The sequence below is a fragment of the Oryx dammah genome, unplaced genomic scaffold, assembly GCF_014754425.2.
Source record: "Oryx dammah isolate SB20612 unplaced genomic scaffold, SCBI_Odam_1.1 HiC_scaffold_28, whole genome shotgun sequence".
Lineage (NCBI taxonomy): Eukaryota > Metazoa > Chordata > Mammalia > Artiodactyla > Bovidae > Oryx > Oryx dammah.
Genome location: NW_024070212.1, coordinates 14,726,050 through 14,743,946, shown reverse-complemented (window position 1 = coordinate 14,743,946; position 17,897 = coordinate 14,726,050). Strand labels below are relative to the sequence as shown.

The window sequence follows — 17,897 nt, the reverse complement described above, 5'->3', positions numbered from 1 at the left end:
AAAGGGCTATTATGAAGGTGAAATAAATGAATATATGTACACTGCTTACAATGGAAACAGTCTAACATAGTGGCCTAGAAAAAGTAGCCTAAACTTAACTGCCAACCTTAGAGGCTGCTAATGAGCATTAGGTGTCTGTGTGCTCAAGGGGTACAGGTGTGGATGATCATTATGCTGATTGGTTAGGCTTGGCCCAGACCAAAAAGGCTGTAGTGCTGAGGAAAAGCTTTATCCAACAGTCAACAGTGGTTAGCATGCCCATGTGGGGCCTAGGATGCTGATGTGGTTTTAAGCAGATCTCTTTGGAAACAGGATGGAGAAGATCCTGGGAATATAAATGGAGGATAGGAAAGAGGAAAAAAAATAGCAAGCTCACCACTCTGTAGTTAGGAAAAGTTTTTTCCATTTAATACTAGACTTTCAAGGATTGAGATGCAAGCTTTTTATGCAATTACATCCAATGTTAAAATTGGTAATACATAATTTACAAAGATTAACATCAAAACAATCATCTATTTAGATATGCTTTTGTAAAAAGGAAATATATTAGCAGCATTTATATTTTCCGCAATCACACAGCCTACAGACATGCAGACTAACTCTGTATCTATTTGCAGTGATGTAGTGCTTTGCCCCGCATTTCAAACACCAAAACCCGCCTGGCAGCTAGGGGGTTCTTTTGTTATTATAAAATAACCGAAAAATAAAAAAAGGCATTAATTTCTACACCAGTAAGAAAAAACAAGTTTTTGCACTTACCTAACATTTGATTGTCTAAAAAACATTTCAGTTTTTAGTCTTTCAACAAAAGAAAGATAAAATGACAGAGCGTAGTGTCTTTTGCTTCTGTTCTCTCATTTTACAAAGTTTTTTTTTTCCTTTTTAATTTTTTTGAGACTTTTTTAAAATTTTAGTGTTTAACACTATTAAAGGAAATATTGAATTTTAATCTCTTTCTTGTCATTTTCCTGCTTTGACTAAAAGGAGACCCCCAAAGTGCCCCTATTCCCACCTCCCTCCCACCCGGCTCCCTGCAATGAAAACCAAAAGAAACCACTCAATCGGGCTTGGACATGCGATTTTCCCAGCTCCACACGTGAGTATCTTATACCCAGGTCTCTTAGTAATGTACAGTGCTTCTCTACAGTAAGAAAATACTCCAAACTATTTTCTTAATTCTCTTTTTTCTTTAATAAAATATTTATTCTGCTTTTTCTCTGTTCAAGGGGATCTTTGGTATCCCCTGTCTCTTTTACTTTTTTTTTCCCTCAAGATTGACACAGAAAGGAGAAAAAGAAAGATTCAATGGAATGGAAGGTGGTCAATGTTTCTACCTAAACAAGTCAGAGCGTCGTCATCCTAAGAGGAAATGTACAATTAGGACAGCATTGGTCCAATATTAGAAAAAAGTAATGGGGAAATGTTTAACTATTGTATTGCTTACTAATCACGCAGCAGATATATATATATATATATATACATACATATATATATACAACACACAACTTGGCACATTTAAAAACCATCTTTTCTCTTATAAGAACATCTAAAACATATATGCATATGTATGTCTGAGAAGACAACAAAGCAAAGCTTTTTAAGTTTTATTTTTAAAGAGACAATTTATCTGGTTAACTCCTGGTCAAGTGAATGGGAAGGAAGGTGACACCCTGGATATCCCTCCTGAAGATGAAGTCATCAGGAAGGTGAAGGAAGATGGGACTTGGGGCAGGGAGAACACACTGTCTCTTTAAGAGATGGACATTGAAAACTGTACAAGTAAAACAAGAAGTAGTGTTTTCAATTGATAATCTACACTCACAACAAATACTCTGATAGGTGAATACTGCTCAACAGTTTATGTAGTGACTTTTGTTGGGGGGGGGTGGTTAGAGTTCATTTTTACGCAGGTTTTAAGATGACTTTTCTTTGAAAGGAATCTCCATTCGCAGAGCACAGCAGACACACAAGAACCACAGCGCATAAACAGCACATGTGCTGGCGGGGGCCTGGCCTTCTCTTAGAAAAAACAATATGGTCGGCAGGTTATGAAGGTGAAAACCAAAATAATTACAATAAGGACTGTGCCCTTCTGACCCCATGGGGGCCTTCCCTATTCCATGATTCCATTTGGGATAGCAGAGGTAGGGAGAGGGGCAGCAGTTACAAGTGCTTTGAGTTGTCAACTCACATTTTACTTTGACCTGGTTGGGGAAAAGAGGCAAGAGAAACTTTTCCTAGTCAGGGATCTGGAACAAGGCCCAGTTACTGTTTGTGTTTTAGGTCTCTAGGGGTAGCTCTTGGAGCCTATAGAGAACAGACAGGGTAGGGGTGGGGATCCTGTCCCTGTCCCTTTGGAGTCTGAGTTATACCTGGGTATAGGAAGCAGCTTCTTAGCAGTGCCTGCAAGATCAGAGGATGACACAGAGAAACCCAAGCTGAGGGGAGGGGCAAGTGCTATAAAGTACCAAAAAATTCTGGTCATCCCCAATGTGCTCTGCCCTCCACCCTACATTATTAACCCTCAGGGTGAAGCAATGGAGAGGAAAACAAGTTAAGCTGAACTGTCTGGACAGATCCCCTTCCTCTTCCTCTCCACTAGCTCCAAGGTTTACTAAGTACCTAATGTCAACGACGTGGCCCCTTTCCCCTTGCTGGACGGACCCTTCCCACCCCTGTCTGCACTCAGAGAACAGGAGGCAGGACTGTAGGCTCCACTGGATCCCAGATGCTTGATGTTCTCATTCTTTGAGGTTCACTTCCGAAAGCTGTTTTCTGGGATAAACAAAGTACGCCTTCGAAGTTTTCTGCCTGATCCTTCTTCCAGCAAGTAGGTCACATCGATGGCTGAAAACAAAATCAAGGAGGCTCATCAATCTCTATGCTCCCACTCCTTATTCCAGATTTGAACTCTCAGGAAATCACAGGAGTTCAATGGGTCCTTTGCCAACCCACCAGCAATTTAGGCCTTCCTCCAGGCCAAACGGAGAAGGCAATGGCAACCCACTCCAGTACTCTCGCCCGGAAAATCCCATGGACGGAGGAGCCTGGTAGGCTGCAGTCCATGGACTGAGCAGCTTCACTTTCACTTTTCACGTTCATGCATTGGCAAAGGAAATGGCAACCCACTCCAGTGTTCTTGCCTGGAGAATCCCAGGGACGGGGGAGCCTGGTGAGCTGCTGTCTATGGGGTCGCAGAGTCGGGACACGACTGAAGCGACTTAGCAGCAGCAGCAGCAGCCAGGCCAAACTGAAATAAGCTGCCCTCCAGTGAGGAGATCCTCTCACCTCCCAGTTTCATTCCCAAGAGGAATTTAAGAACAGGCCCATGAAAAAACTGCCATTTAAAGAATATTTTCCATTCTAGGCAAATAGTCAGAAGTTGCTCTTTTTCATTCCCTCTCTGCTAATATTGCGTTTATCTTAGGAGCCTGATTTTCCTTACCATTTTTCCCAGGGATTTTTTCAAGGAGATTGAGCAAGATCTGGTTGAGTCGTTCTCGTTGATTATGCCGTCGCTCCTCAGGGGTACAGGCTACTTGGGGTTCTTGACTACCTTCCTCTGTTTTTTTTTCACTCTCACTGTTTTCAGCAGTGGCTCCCTCTCGTTCTGGCTCCTCCAGGCTGGGCATCTCATTGGCTGCTTGCTCCTGACTGGCCAGAACCTCTTCAATCAAGGGCAGAGCATCATCCTCCTGGCCCAGGTCTTTCAGGGGTGGCTTTGAGCGCTCAGACTTCCAGGATGATCTGCCAGAAGGATATATGAAGTTAGAGAGGAAGGCTAAGCAGGGCACTTGGGGATGGAAGGGGGATGAAAGGAAAAGACCTGTGGATCCTATAGGCTAGCTGTTAGAACCTTGGCTCAAGATGTAAGAGACCTGGCTATGGTCTTCATTTTATTATTTTTTAAATGTTTATTTTCATTTATTTATTTGGCTGCCCGGGGTCTTAATTGTGGCACACAGGATCTTCATTGTGGCATGTGGGATCTAGTTCCCTGACAAGGGATTGAATCTGGGCTACATGTATTGTGAGCTCAGAGTCTTAGCCACTGGGCCAGCAGAGAAGTCCCTATGGTCTTCATTATATTATTGTTTGAAAAAAATCACCACCCTTCTCTGAAATTTAATTTCTATTTATAAAATTCAATTTTTCTTCTTTCTTTCAGGAAGCCATAAGACCAGAGCTGGTAAAATGCTGAGCTAGTTCTGATTGCTTCATGAGTACACAGAAGTATGGCACAACCTCGTGATACCAATAGTCCGACTATAATGAGCATTTAAATAGTTTTTACTTTTCTTAAATTTCTTCTCTTATCTATTATCTGGTATTTTTTTTTTTAAGAAATATATTTGATTTCCTAAAAAAAAAAAAAAAAAAAAAAAAAAAAAGCTATTGATATAGGTAAAGTAACTGTTACACTACCATTCAATAGAAAAGGAAACCGAAAAAAGCCTTCAGTACTTTCTGTAACAATACCCCTCTCGGAACTTCCTTGGTGATCCAGTGGTTAAGACTCTGCGCTTCCAACAGCAGGGGGCATAGGTTCGATCCCTGGTTGGGGAACTAAGATCCCACATGCTACAGGGTGTGGTCCTCCTTCCAAACAAGCACAAATAAAAACTATGAGTCCAAACTGCTCAGCTAAAACCATGCACTTCTAGCTACTTCTGTTCCTTGAAGACCTAAGAGTTGATACACCTTGAGGTATTAGGGAAAGCTTTCAGAAACCTAAGAGAGAGATTTTTCCAAATATGTCAAGAGTTCTGTTCCAAATCATTTTCCTTCTCTGATCTTACAAATTTCCCTCCCTGCCCCAAATAAGGCTCCATAATGAGTCCACTACTACTGAAGTGCAGTTCTTCCATATTATTCTTGGCACTATATTGGGCTACTGTGTCAGAGACTTTTCAACGTAGGGGTGGGACTGAATGGGTAAGTGGCTATTCTCTTACTCCATTCAAGCTACTGGTTAATCACATCCCCCCAGTGGGACTCACCGCCCTCCGTTCCTCTTGTAGTTGTCTGGGACATAATGAGGCTGCAGAGAAGACATTGAAGTGGTAAGTTGGTAAGTGTACTGCAAATGCTGGCAAAGCTGAATCAGATGATCTGGGGCTAACTCAGGATAAAGGAGGTGGGGAGGCAAGGAAGTAAAGAAAAAAAGGCGCTACTGGGCTAAAACCTTTACATGTTGGAGGACTGTTTTAAGGTCAGAAGTTCAGTCCTTCTAGTAATCTGTAGGCCACAATGTTTTGTTTTTTTTTTTTAGTATTTTATAAGCTTAGAATGACAGTAGAAGGGAAAGGGTCACAATTCCTTTTGTCCCATCCCAACTTTTGAGAAGTTAAGGTTGGAGTTTCAAAGCTGACAGTGAGCAAGCAAGACCAAAGAATGAGAGGCAGGGCCTGGTGGTAGCCAGAGAGAATATAAAACAAATATGATTCACAGAAATCCAAAAATAATACTAGGAAAAATAGGGACATAAAGGTTTGTGTTCTGGTTAGACTATTTCTAAGCATTCTAGGATGAAAACTCTGAATTCTGACAGGCCCACTGAAAAAAAGACTCATGGATGAGGAGTTTAGTCCAGGGTTTCATTGTAGCAAATAGATGGATAACCAGAACCTTTATGAAATGATAACAAATGGCACAAAATAACTGGAGGAGTATGTTCACAACAATTTGAAAAAAACCAAAACAAACACACAGGAAAAAGGCTGAAAATGAAAACAGCAGTTACTTTCTGTGTAGTAGGATAATAAACTATTTTTTCTTCTTAATAGTGATAATGTTTTATACTTTAAATCCAAAGATAAAAAGCACTAAATTATTTTTACCAAAGGTTTCTCAATGTTATTTTCTTTTTGTTTCTCAAAATTATGGGTGTGAGAAACCAAAAAACTACAAAATGGGGCTCAAGGGCAAAGATGGTAAAGAGGTGTAAGAGAGAAAAAAAGAGGAAAACCTATCTAAAATATGATAACAATTCCCTGAGGCACAGCCCATGCCAGGAAATACAGAATAAATGTATTTTTGCTGTTCAAACATCCACAGAGAGGGTGTTTTCCAGTTTGGGATGGAAACGGGGTGAAGAAGCAGAGAGCCACTTAAAAATTCTCACTGTGAATTCCATGCATGAACTAGATTGTCCTGACACATACAGTGAAAAGAAGGAGACTTACTGAGAAATCTCTTTTTGGAGTGAGCTTCTTGGGGAAGTGATCAAAGGCATAGGGTTTGGTGCAGACAGGGTAGCGGTTCCGGTGGATCTTGTAAAACAGGTGTGCTGACTTGTCTAGCCGATAGTCACAGATGTATACATCCTGCTCCTTCACTCCTTTGGGTCTCCCTATGAGGCCAAACGCTGTTAAAGAACACTCCCCCATTTTCCCTTCCCTCACCCTGAGCTGCTCATCACATACCAGTGGGAGAGAAGCGAGACTTCCTAACAGCGAAACATGGTAGCTGTTTTGAGAGGGGGAACAAGTAAGCATTTGGTAATTGCAGAAGAAAGGAGACACTAGTGTCAAAGAAAGGGGAAAGGGAATCAAAGAGTTGAAAGGGCATTCTACAGGACGGAAAGACACCGGAAACACAGACCGAGTGCTGCAGGAATTTTTGAGAGAGCATTTCAGGGGAAAAACAGAGCATATTATGGGGAAGTTATAAGAAAAGAATGACACTTCAAATGAGGGAAGCACATTTGGTAATGAACACTTTATAGAAAGTAGGAGGCGGAGGAGTCATCAGTAGCATGGAGCTTTAAGCACTTAGCTTTTGCAAGGAATTCTTCTGGACTATTTTGCTGTGATGCTAAGAGAAAGACCTAGGAAACTAAACTCTGCTTCTAATGATAACTAACTTATAGTGAGTTTTACTGTGAGCCATAAACTGGGCTTAGTGATTTTGTAGATTATTTCATTTAATCCTTAGAAAACTCTCTAAAATAGATACGAATCCCTATTTTCAGTAGGCTAAATAACTTGCCCAAGGGCACACAGGTAAAAACTGTTGCAACTGGAATCTGAAATTAGATTGATTCTACTGTTAGCCACAAACCTTATGAAACCTTTTTTTGTTCGTTTAATGTAGTGAGTTGATGATGGCCGTAAGGATTTTGAAATTGGGAGGAAAGAGTATTAGGGTGGGTGCAAAAGTAACTGCAGTTTTTACATTGTTGAACTTTGATACTGAAATACATTCTGAAATGTGGCTATGTTATACATCATTTTAATTCACATCTCTTGGTTTATGTTTTTTTTTTTTTGCTAATGACATTACTTGCTGTTTTTATTTATTTTACACTAGTGAAGTGATGTTACACAAAAAAGGAAATTAAAGTGATTTTCTTATTCAAATTCAAAATGGGTCATAAAACAGCGGAGACAACTTGCAACATCAACAACCTATTTGGCCCAGGAGTTGCTAGCAAATGTACAGTGCAGTGGTGGTTCAGAAGTTTTGTAAAGGAGACGAGAGCTCTGAAGATGAGGAATGCGGTGGCCAGCCATTGGAAGTTGACAACAACCAAGTCAGAGGAATCACTGAAGCTGATCCTCTTAGAACTACATGAGAAGCTGTCAAAGAACTCAACGTCGACCATGCTATGGTTGTTGGGCATTTGAAGCAAATTGGAAAGGTGAAAAAGCTGGATAAGTGGGTGCCTCATAAGCTCACCACAAATCAAAATAATTGCTATTTTGGAGTGCTATCTTCTCTTATTCTGTGCAACAACAAAACATTTCTCTGTCAGATTATGATGTTGTGATGAAAAGTGGACTTTATATGTCAATTGGAGACAACCAACTAAGTGGCTGGATCAAGAAAAAGCTCCAAAGCACTTCCCAAAGCCAAACTCGCACCAAAATAAGGTCACAGTCACTTGTCTGGTGGTCTGCTGCTGGTCTGATCCACGACAGCCTTCTGAATCCTGGTGAAACCATTACATCTGAGAAGTATGCTCAACAAATTGGTAAGATGCACCAAAAACTGCAATGCCTAAAGCTAGCATTGGTCAACAGAAAGGGCCCAATTCTCCACAATGTCGGACTGCACTTTGCATAGCCAATGCTTCAAAAGTTGAACAAACTGGGCTATGAAGTTTTGCCTCATCTACCATATTCACCTGACCTCTTGCCAACCAACTATACTTCTTTGAGCATCTCAACAATTTTTTGCAGGGAAAATGCTTCCACAACCAGCAAGAGGCAGAAAATGCTTTCCAAGAGTTTGTTGAATCCCGAAGCATGGATTTTTATGCTATAGGAATAAACAAACTTACTTCTTGTTGGCAAAAATGTGTTGATTGTTATGGTTCCTATTTTGTGAACCTAGTTATAATGATTTAAAAGTCAAAGTTCGAAACCACAATTATGTTTGCACTACCCTAATAACTTATCTTCCCACAAGTATTAATAGAGTACTAAATATACACTATGAAAAAAATGAATTAAATTAAAAGGGGAATTAACATTTATTGAGTACCAAGCACTAGGTAAAAGAAAATATATAGCTCTCTGAAGCTTCAAAGCCTGCCTTGGACAATCTTTTATCAGAGGGAGACTATATGTATGGAGTGGGCAGCAGTAGATCAATGAACGGCAGCCAGGAGGTAATTTTTTAGGTAGTGCAAATCACTTACCTTTGCAGTATGTATAAAGATCCAGTACACAGCAGGTCCCCACTACAGCCTCCAAGGGAATGATCTCATAAAGTGGCACTCGAAATAGTTCATTGTGATAAAACCGACGGGATGGAGAGTGATGGGTTTCATGGGGACGAAAGTAATGGTGACCAAAGGCAAACCGTTCCTCTCTTTAAAAAAAAAAAGAGAAGGGAGAAGTTTAATTATCAAGATTGTAGTGAATATCCAGCACTACTCTAGTAGGATACAGCTTGAAGAAAAGAGATAGAACTTCAACACATACTTTTCATTTTTCCAAAGCTTCTCAATGCGGAATATGTCAAGTTTATCTCGATTAATGTGAGATAATAGTCGATAGGACTGACGGACAGGGTGGCCATCAGGGGTGCGCCGACTATCCCTCATCAGATATACACAGTCACCTAGGAAGGCACAGGAGATTAAAGACGCAGAAGGCACAGAACACAGGAGAAGGTTAGAGTGATTCCTGTATAAGTTACACTAGGTATTCACTAGTGTCACCCAAGGTCTACATACAAAGAACTGAAAATCTAAAACAAGAAATACATAACTACAACCAGCAATCTAACGGTGATGAGAATCAATTCGAGACCATGAGAATGACACAAGGGAGGTCTTCTACCTCTTGGAATGCTATATGTCTTTCCCAGTCCTAAAACTACCTTTGTAACACTCTGGTCTCTCCAATTTATTTTTAGCATAATGTTTTTCAGTTTGTAAAACACTACCTTAAATATTATTTGGTGAAGATAAATGTATTAAGCCTAAGTAACTTGAGGATATTAAAAAACCTATATTCCATTGCTATTAAAGGTCATATGGAGACAAGGACTATTATGCAGACAGCATATACTCCCTACTGTTCAGAAAGGTCAGCTTTGACAAGTAGAATCAGCTTCTGTGTATGCACCTTGACGAAGCAGCAGGTCATCTCGGAGCAAACAGATGAAGTAGACACAACCAGGTTGCGTGTAGTGGGGCCGAGGGATCATGGGTACCTCCTGGTAAGAGCAGAAAGCCAAGAGATAAGGGATGTGACTACTATTTCCAGCCTCTCTATTCAAGAGAAAAAGAACTAAAACCTAGAATCTCCAAGCAATTAAGACTTACTGCTTAGTCATTTCAATACAGCACAGATATTAAAACAGGTGACTGCAATCAAGAGTTTTTAAACTTGAAAAAGTAAACATAGAGGACAAACTTGACAGATGAAATATGCCAAACTATACCCCGTGGAGCACTGATTCTGTAGTTGCTCTGTGCCATCTAAAGGGCATCTGAAAATGTGTGAAGGGGAACTCCGTCACAATGACTGGAGGAAGCTATACTAGGACTTAGTGCCCAAGGGCCAAGAAAGCCTAACATTCTGCAATGTAAACCTTACAACACTGAGGAGCGGTCCACTCAAAATGACAACAGCACCACTGTTAAGAAATATTGCCTAAATATCTCCTTTTATAGAAGATCACACATATAAATATGGCAGAGCTAAGAAAAAAGCCCATTTAATAACTGGGCAAGTTACCCAACCTACCAACTCTCTTAAAAAATGGGCTTAAGGACTCCCCTGGTGGTCCAGTGGCTAAGAATCCTCCTGCCAGAGCAGGGAACATGGGTTTGTTCCCTGCTCTAGGAAGATTCCACATGTGGAACAACTGAGCCTGAGCTCTACAACTGTTTAGCCTGCACTCTAGAGCCAGAACGGTGCAGCTACTGAAGCCTGCATGCCCTAGAGCCAGACAAGAGAGGCCAACAAGAGAAGCTACTGCAATGAGAAGTGTGCACACCTCAATGAAAGAGGAGGCCCCACTTGCTGCAACTAGAGAAAGCCTGTATGTAGCAACAACGACCCAGCATGGCCAAAACAAAACAAAACAAAACAAAACATGGGGCTGAGGCTAATTTTTTGCTGACTTTGAGTCCAGAGCTCTTTTCCTTAAACACTGCTTAAAATAAGTGATATTTAGAGTATACAAGTTCTAAACTCTGTAAGCTACTTCTTTTATGGATAGTCGATAGTGTTTATAAAAAACACTGTATAAAAACCATATCATTTCTTCCATAGATTTCTTAAGTATTCTTCCTTTTGTCCCACTCCTGAGAAAAGGAAGGGCAGAATTATTACCCTCAATGTAAAGTGTAAGAAATTGTAAGAAACAGGCCTAGAGAGGCTGAATAACTTATCAAAGGAAATTCAGTACATTAGGAGCAGGGTAGATAAAACACCATGTGCCATATCTCCGACTTTTAGATTGGGGTATTATCAGAAGGCAACTTACTCTGTCCACAGGCCTCGGGTCACATTGCTCACAAAGGTAGTGCTCCACATCTGAGTTCACTCCCATACAGTCACAGTGCTGCCACACCTGCAAAAAAAAAAAGAAGTGTGTGTGTATATAGGGAGTTAGACTCACTGAGAGAAGTCTTGGGGACTAAGAATAAAAAATATCTGTGGGAGTTCCCTGGCAGTCCAGTGGTTAGGAGTTGGCACTTTCACTGCCATGGCCTGGGTTCAATCCTTGGTTGGAAAACTAAGATCTTGCAAGTTGAAGCAAAACAAAAAAACAAAGAAAAGCAACAGGACAGGGTAAAGTAAAACAGGAACAAGGGGTTAAGAAGGTAAGTAAGAAATTAGAGATAAATGGTAAAGTAGGAGGAAAGAAGAATGAGGACTTATCTGAACATAAGTATATAGACCATTTATAATACATGGATCTGGGCAAACAAAATACGGAGATGGCTAGAGAACAGAAGGATGAAGGAATACAGTACCAAGCTATCACTTACAAAGTAACAGGCATCAACAATACGGCCACTATGGAAAGCTTCATAGTTACAAAATGTTTTTACTTAACCTTATCTAATTATATTCTCTTAACAATCCTATGTATTACTCATAGTTCCATTTTATATCAGGTAATGAGTTCAGATGTATCGAATGCGGATACGAGGGCTCAAATCCAGGCCAGACTCCTTCATCAGGAGCGCTACATACTGAATTCCATCTACCTTAATGCTAAGTTGAGTGTAGTACCCCTAGTGTTTTCTGGTAAAGCTCTGCCTTATATATTATCATTCTTCTTGATCCAGATTACATCAGAAGTGTGCACAAAGAACAGGAGGTAGAATAAAGAAGGGGAGGAAAAAATGAAAGAGAGAGATAAAAAAGGAGAAGGACAATATGGTGAGCAGTAAGGGATAACAGAAACTGAGGCAAAGTTAAAGTTCATAAATAGCCTGTCAAGCAAAGTCAAAAGAGGCAGGGGCTGATGCTTTGAATATAGTCACCACACTCATCAGGACTAGGCCTCTGCTTCACCTCTTGACTCTCACCATGCACTTGTCACACTGGATCATGAGGCCTTCATCCTTGTAGAGGCCACAGATACAGCGGATAACATCATCGTCCTTCTCATGCCCATTCTCCTTCTCAGAGACTGAGGTCTCACTGCTGTCTGCCTCACTTGCTGTCTCTCCCACAATCTCATCAATTTGGGCTGATGCCTCATGCCGGGCATTGTAATAGGCCTTTCGTAGGCGGCAAACATCTCTTCCAACTGGGGATTTACGCCCGTAGTACTTCTGAAGAAAGCAGGAGAAAGAAATCATGTTTGGCTTAAAAATATACCTGAAGCGGTGGCAGGATTTTCTTTATCTTCCCATTTGGTTAATACATTTTTAATACCATCAAATATAGGGGCCAGACAATTGAAAACAACTTAAATTCAACTAAAATGAATTAAAATGAGAATCTGCATGGTAATTTTCCCATTTGCTCTATTACTCTGACATTCAACTCTTGTCACAGACTATACTGTTCACAAGGATCAAAAACACAGAGACCATGGAACATGATTAAGTACCACAAGAATAATGTGGAGACTCTCTACATTTACCTTTGTTTTATAGATTACTAGGGACACAAAGCTACAAGTCTAAATATATTTGGAAGCTGGGTTCAGGAGAAAGCACGTAACAATTCAAGACTGCTCCAATTCTTCTCCCATCTGTCTGTTTTTCTCTCATTTCTTGTCTTCAGTCTCAATTCCTCTGTCATCTAGTAGTCTCTTTTGACCTTCAAACACCTCTCCAAGGTATTTCAAAATCACTGAAAAATATCCTCTATGTATCATACAATATCCTACATCTTTGTATCAATTCAAGCCCATCTCTCCTCCAATGAGTTTCACCTATTCTACAATATATTAGTGTACTATATGCTGATTCATCCTTAAGATATATATTTATTTGCTTATACATGTTTCTGTGTATTTCACATATACTTATTGAGTAGAGCCTACAGATATGACTCAAATGTAGCAAAATGTCTACTACGTAAATGTAAAGGTTCAACATGAAAGTAAGTTTCTACAAAAATTGTTTTGGGAGTATGATTTAACCTTTCATTCTAGTCATATTGTTATCTCCATTTATTATATCTCCAATATTTAGAAAATTATAACCCTCTGGCAACCCACTCCAGTATTCTTGCCTAGAGAATCCTGTGGACGGAGGAGCCTGGTGGGCTACAGTTCATGGGGTTGCAAAGAGTCAGAGAAGACTGAAGTGACTTAGCATGCACACAGCAAGGCACTTCAAGTAAGCAGAATTTACCCTAATGTACTCAATAAAAACTGCTGGCTTTCTTAATCAGAAATATGAAGGATGCTAGGAGAAGAAGGTAAAAATCTTAAACTTCTACAATAGACCTCTTCAGAACAAACTTCTTAAATCTGTGTTTGAAGTCAGTGAAAAATACCTCTGCATTCCGAAAGACCTTGAGCATGTCAGCATCAAAAGCCTCCACTGTCTTATAATAACCAATGAGGATCTGCTTCTCTATGGTGGAAAGATCTAGGGGATCAGAGATCTTCTCATAATAATCAGCATTCCTGAAACATAAAGCCAGGGTGTCAATCTGGTACACTTAGGACTTTACTAAAATTCAGATGATTCCCACGTATGTAAACTTACTTTTTCTTTGGGGGTAGGTTCAAAAGTGGTGCTGCCAGTGATTGTCGGGAAGAATCTGCAAAAAAATGCAAGGTTTAGTAGACAGACTGACTCTACAGGGAGGCAAGTATTAACTCCTAACTGAAAAAGTAGAATCCCCAAAATTTAAAGTTAGGGAAAAAAAAAAAATCTAAGTTTTCTTTTTTTGAGATCAGTGAAAAATGAAAAGATTTTTCAGAAATGTGGGTAATTAAAGGCAGAGATCAGAAGATACATTCAGATTACCTGAAATATGAAAGATACAGTTTGTGTGTGTGTGTGTGTGTGTGTGTATATATATATATATATATACTTGAAATGTAAAACAGCATTAGCTGGGTAATGAAAACTTTCTAAGAAAAATGAGATATGGGAACTTAACGTAGCAGCTAGTATGCTTAAGGCAAATTCCTACTGAAATACATTCAAAAAATGTTTTCCAGTTCTTACTGATTTGCCCACAGTTAATAGTACTCTGTTGGTTCGGATTCAACTTGATTCCAGATAATGAATAATTCAGTACTGTAAATATTTTCTGGAATCCATCTTCTTGCGACAGTTGATCTGTATTACAAAAATAAAATTCATGTTGTGGGGCTGCTTCTCACTTGCTCTCTTACTTTCTAATAACTCACTACACAGAGAGAAAAGGCCTACTGTTTCATGCCTAGAATATAATGACATACAGATACATCTACTGCAATTTCATATTAGATCAGATAGGGCTGGTTGAGAACACAGAGTGTGATCTTTAGGGAGTGTAAAGGGAACAGGTGTCACAAAACTTTACATATTAGGATAGGTTGGTCTGCCCTTTCCTCTATGCTGAGGTTAACAAATGGCAAAAAAAAAACCCCACTAAAATATGAAGATAAATAGTAGACAGAGAAAGAAAACCAAATTCCTCAGAATTTAGGGAAAGGAAGGAAGCAAAAGTTGATGGCTGATTTTAACAAGGACAACAACAAAAGACTCAGAGATATAGAGAACAAATTAGTGATTACCAGTAGGGAGAGGGAATAGGGGAGGGGTAATATAGGGGTAGCAGATTAAGAACGTACAAAATATTATATATAAAGCAAGCAACAAGGATATATTGTACAACACAAGAATATAGCCAATATTCTATAACTATAAATGGATTATAACCTCTAAAAATTATGAATCTCTATACTGTGCACCTGTAAATAATGTAATATTGTACATCAATTATACTTCAATTATTTAAAAAAAGTAGAAAAAAAGTTGAAGGCAAAAGCAGCAATTATTTGTTAAAATTTCTAATTTTAAATATCTACAAATTTCGTGGTTAGAAAAAGTCATGTGCATTACCAAACTACGGACCTAAATTGAAAAACTCTCCCCTTCTCCACCCTTACCCCAACACAAATCCAAAAGATGTATTTTAGAAAAGGAAAAGAGTGGGGTAAATGTTTGCATGAAAATGCTTCAAAAGTAATTTACTTGTAACTTTATATCCTTTTCCTTAATGTAGAAAGAGCCTGTGAACCCTCCAAAATATATGCAAAATTAGGTATATAATATTTTTCTGGGGTAAGAGTCCACAACTTTATTTCAAAGATATCTGTCAATCGACAGATAAGAACCACTGATGTCATACATTTTTAATACTTTTTTCTTAAATTGCTAATTCACTGCCTCATTCAGGAAAATTATATTCAAGACAAAGATCTACTTCTATCCTATGGCTAAAATATGTGATTTTTAAATATAGTGCTTAACTATGATAACATTCCAATAAATACAAAAATTAACCTAAACAGCCAAGGATTCAGAGACAACAGTCCCTGAAGACTGTAATTAGTCCTATAATTCTATACTCTGACAAATGAAGAACTAAGTAAACCACCGAAAATCAGAGTCCTAAATTGTTAAGCGTTCCTGGCCTTGGATATCTTGATATGATTTTTTTAAAAAGCTAAGGAGAAGGAATTTGGGGTACCTTTATAAGAGATTATGCCATCACAGATCTCTTTGAAGATCTGGGCTAGGCGAGCTGCCCGAGCTACTTCAATGTTTTCCTCTGCTGCTGCTAACCGTCTTGTTCGAACAGATCGAGCAGTCTGCAGGGCAGAGAACTGGGTCATGAAGACATCTGGAAGGATAAAGTAAAAATTAGTTTCAGGAAAAGAGGAGCTCTATGTGGCTTTCTCTTCTGTAATGGATTCCTGCTATTTTCTCTATTTTCCTTGAAGTGACTAAGCAGATTAGTGGTTATGGAGTTTTCTTTTTCCTCCTTAAAAAAAATAAGAAAACACTGGGTTTACTAGAGAGACAAATCCTACAGTTTAGAGGGACCTTACTAATGGCCAGCTGCAACAGAGTATAGTAGTTCCAAGTCTGGGTTTCAGATATGTGTGTCTGCTTTTGAATTCTGGTCTCACTACTAACTGTCTGATTTGGGGAAAGATACTTAAACTCTGTGTCTTAGCTTCTCAACTATAAAATGCGAATAGTGGTAGTACAGGCACTTCAGAGATACTGCAGATTTGGTTACAGAACACTACAATAATGTAAATACTGCAAAAAAGAGAGTCACACAGAGATTGTGGTTTCCCAATGCATGTGAAAAAAAACCTTTATACTGTAGTCTATTAAGTGTGCAATAGCATGTCTAAAAAACCAACATATATACCTTAATTAAAAAATACTTTATTGTCAAAAAATGCTAAACATTATCTGAGTCTTCAGCAAGTTATAATCATTTTGCTGGTGGAGGTTCTTGACTTGATATTGATAGCTGCTGACTGATCAGGGTGGTGGCTACTAAGGATAGTTTGGCTGAGGCAATTTCTGAAGACAAGATAGTAATGTAGTTTGCACATCTTTGACTCTTTCTTTTATAAATGATTTCTCTGCAGCATGCAATACTCTTTTTTCTTCATGCAATGCTCTTTGTTATCATTTTTTCCATAGAACTTACTTCAAAATTGGAGTCAACCTTTTCAAACCCTGTTGCTGCCCCTGCCTTAGAAACTAAGTTTATGTAATCTTCTAAATCCTTTGTGCCATTTCAGCAAAATCTTCACAGCATCTTCACCAGGATTCCATCTCAAGAAGTCACTTTCTTTGCTCATCCATAAGAAGGAACTTCTCACCCACGAAGATTTTACCACAATATTGCAGCAGTTCAGTCACACCTTCAGGTCCCCCTTCTAATTTTAGTTCTCTTGCTGTTTCTACCCCATCTGCAGTTTACTTCCTACACTGAAGTCTTGATCCCCTCAAAATCATCCATGAGGTTTGGACATGACTTCCAAACTCCTATTAATGTTGATATTTTGACCTCCTCCTGTGAACCATGAATATTCTTAATGGGCTCTAGAATCTTTTCCAGGTTTTCAATTTTCTTTGCCCAGATCCATCAGAGATTCAGTATCTGTGCAGCTGTAGCCTTATGAAATGTATTTCTCGGAGAATAAAACTTGAATAGGGAAATTACTGCTCAATCCAAAGATTGCAGAGTGGATGTTACACCAGTAGGCATGAAAACAGTATTAATCACATTGCACACCTCCATCAGAGCTCTTGGGTGATTAGGTACATTGTCAATGAGCAGTGGCATTTTGAAAGGAAATAATTTTTCTTGAGTAGTAGGTCTCAACTGAGGGCTTAAAATATTCAGTAAACCACTTTGTAACAGATGTGCCCTTGACTAGATTCTGTTGTGGCTCAGCTGGTGAAGAATCCACCTGCAATGTGGGAGACCTGGGTTTGATCCCTGGGTTGGGAAGATCTCCTGGAGAAGAGAAAGGCTACCCACTCCAGGATTCTGGCCTAGAGAATTCCATAGAATTCTGTGGGGTTGCAAAGAGTTGGACATGACTAAGCAACTTTCACTTCATTTCTTTAAAACAGCAAAGGCAAAGTAGATGGCATCTTTCAGTATTAGGCTATTCCATCTACACAGAGAATCTGTTGTCTAGTGTCGCCACCTTCGTTAATGATCTTATTTTCTGGATAACTTTCTGTAGCTTCTACGTCAGAATTGGATGCTTCACCTTGTACTTTGATGTTATAGAGAATTTTCCTTAAACCTCATGAACTAACCTCTGCTAGCTTCAGTCTTTTCTTCTGCAGCTTCGTCACATCTCTAGGCCTTCATAGAACTGAAGACAGTTCTGGATTAGGCTTTGGCTTAAGAGGATGTAGCGGCTGGTTTGATTTTCTATCCAGACCACTCAAACTTTCTCCATATCAACAACAGAGCACAAAA

General features: G+C 39.3%; 1 protein-coding gene across 6 annotated transcripts in view; it reads right to left on the bottom strand.

Annotated features, from left to right (window-relative positions):
• Window positions 1-381: 381 nt before the first annotated feature.
• ASH1L (ASH1 like histone lysine methyltransferase) overlaps window positions 382-17,897 on the bottom strand; it is a 208,062-nt gene continuing 190,546 nt past the window's right edge. For 4 of the 6 annotated variants that reach the window (XM_040230324.1, XM_040230328.1, XM_040230329.1 and 1 more), the window contains 12 exons: window positions 15,624-15,776; window positions 13,643-13,697; window positions 13,428-13,560; window positions 12,002-12,250; window positions 10,948-11,034; window positions 9,579-9,669; window positions 8,931-9,069; window positions 8,645-8,817; window positions 6,186-6,352; window positions 5,001-5,041; window positions 3,446-3,747; window positions 382-2,847 (listed from right to left, as the gene is read on the bottom strand). In XM_040230324.1, coding sequence (XP_040086258.1) covers window positions 2,756-2,847; window positions 3,446-3,747; window positions 5,001-5,041; window positions 6,186-6,352; window positions 8,645-8,817; window positions 8,931-9,069; window positions 9,579-9,669; window positions 10,948-11,034; window positions 12,002-12,250; window positions 13,428-13,560; window positions 13,643-13,697; window positions 15,624-15,776 — 1,682 coding nt within the window. In that variant the 3' untranslated portion in view covers window positions 382-2,755. The remainder of the gene's footprint in view (window positions 2,848-3,445; window positions 3,748-5,000; window positions 5,042-6,185; window positions 6,353-8,644; window positions 8,818-8,930; window positions 9,070-9,578; window positions 9,670-10,947; window positions 11,035-12,001; window positions 12,251-13,427; window positions 13,561-13,642; window positions 13,698-15,623; window positions 15,777-17,897) is intronic. The other 2 variants (XM_040230325.1, XM_040230327.1) reach the window with 1 other exon arrangement.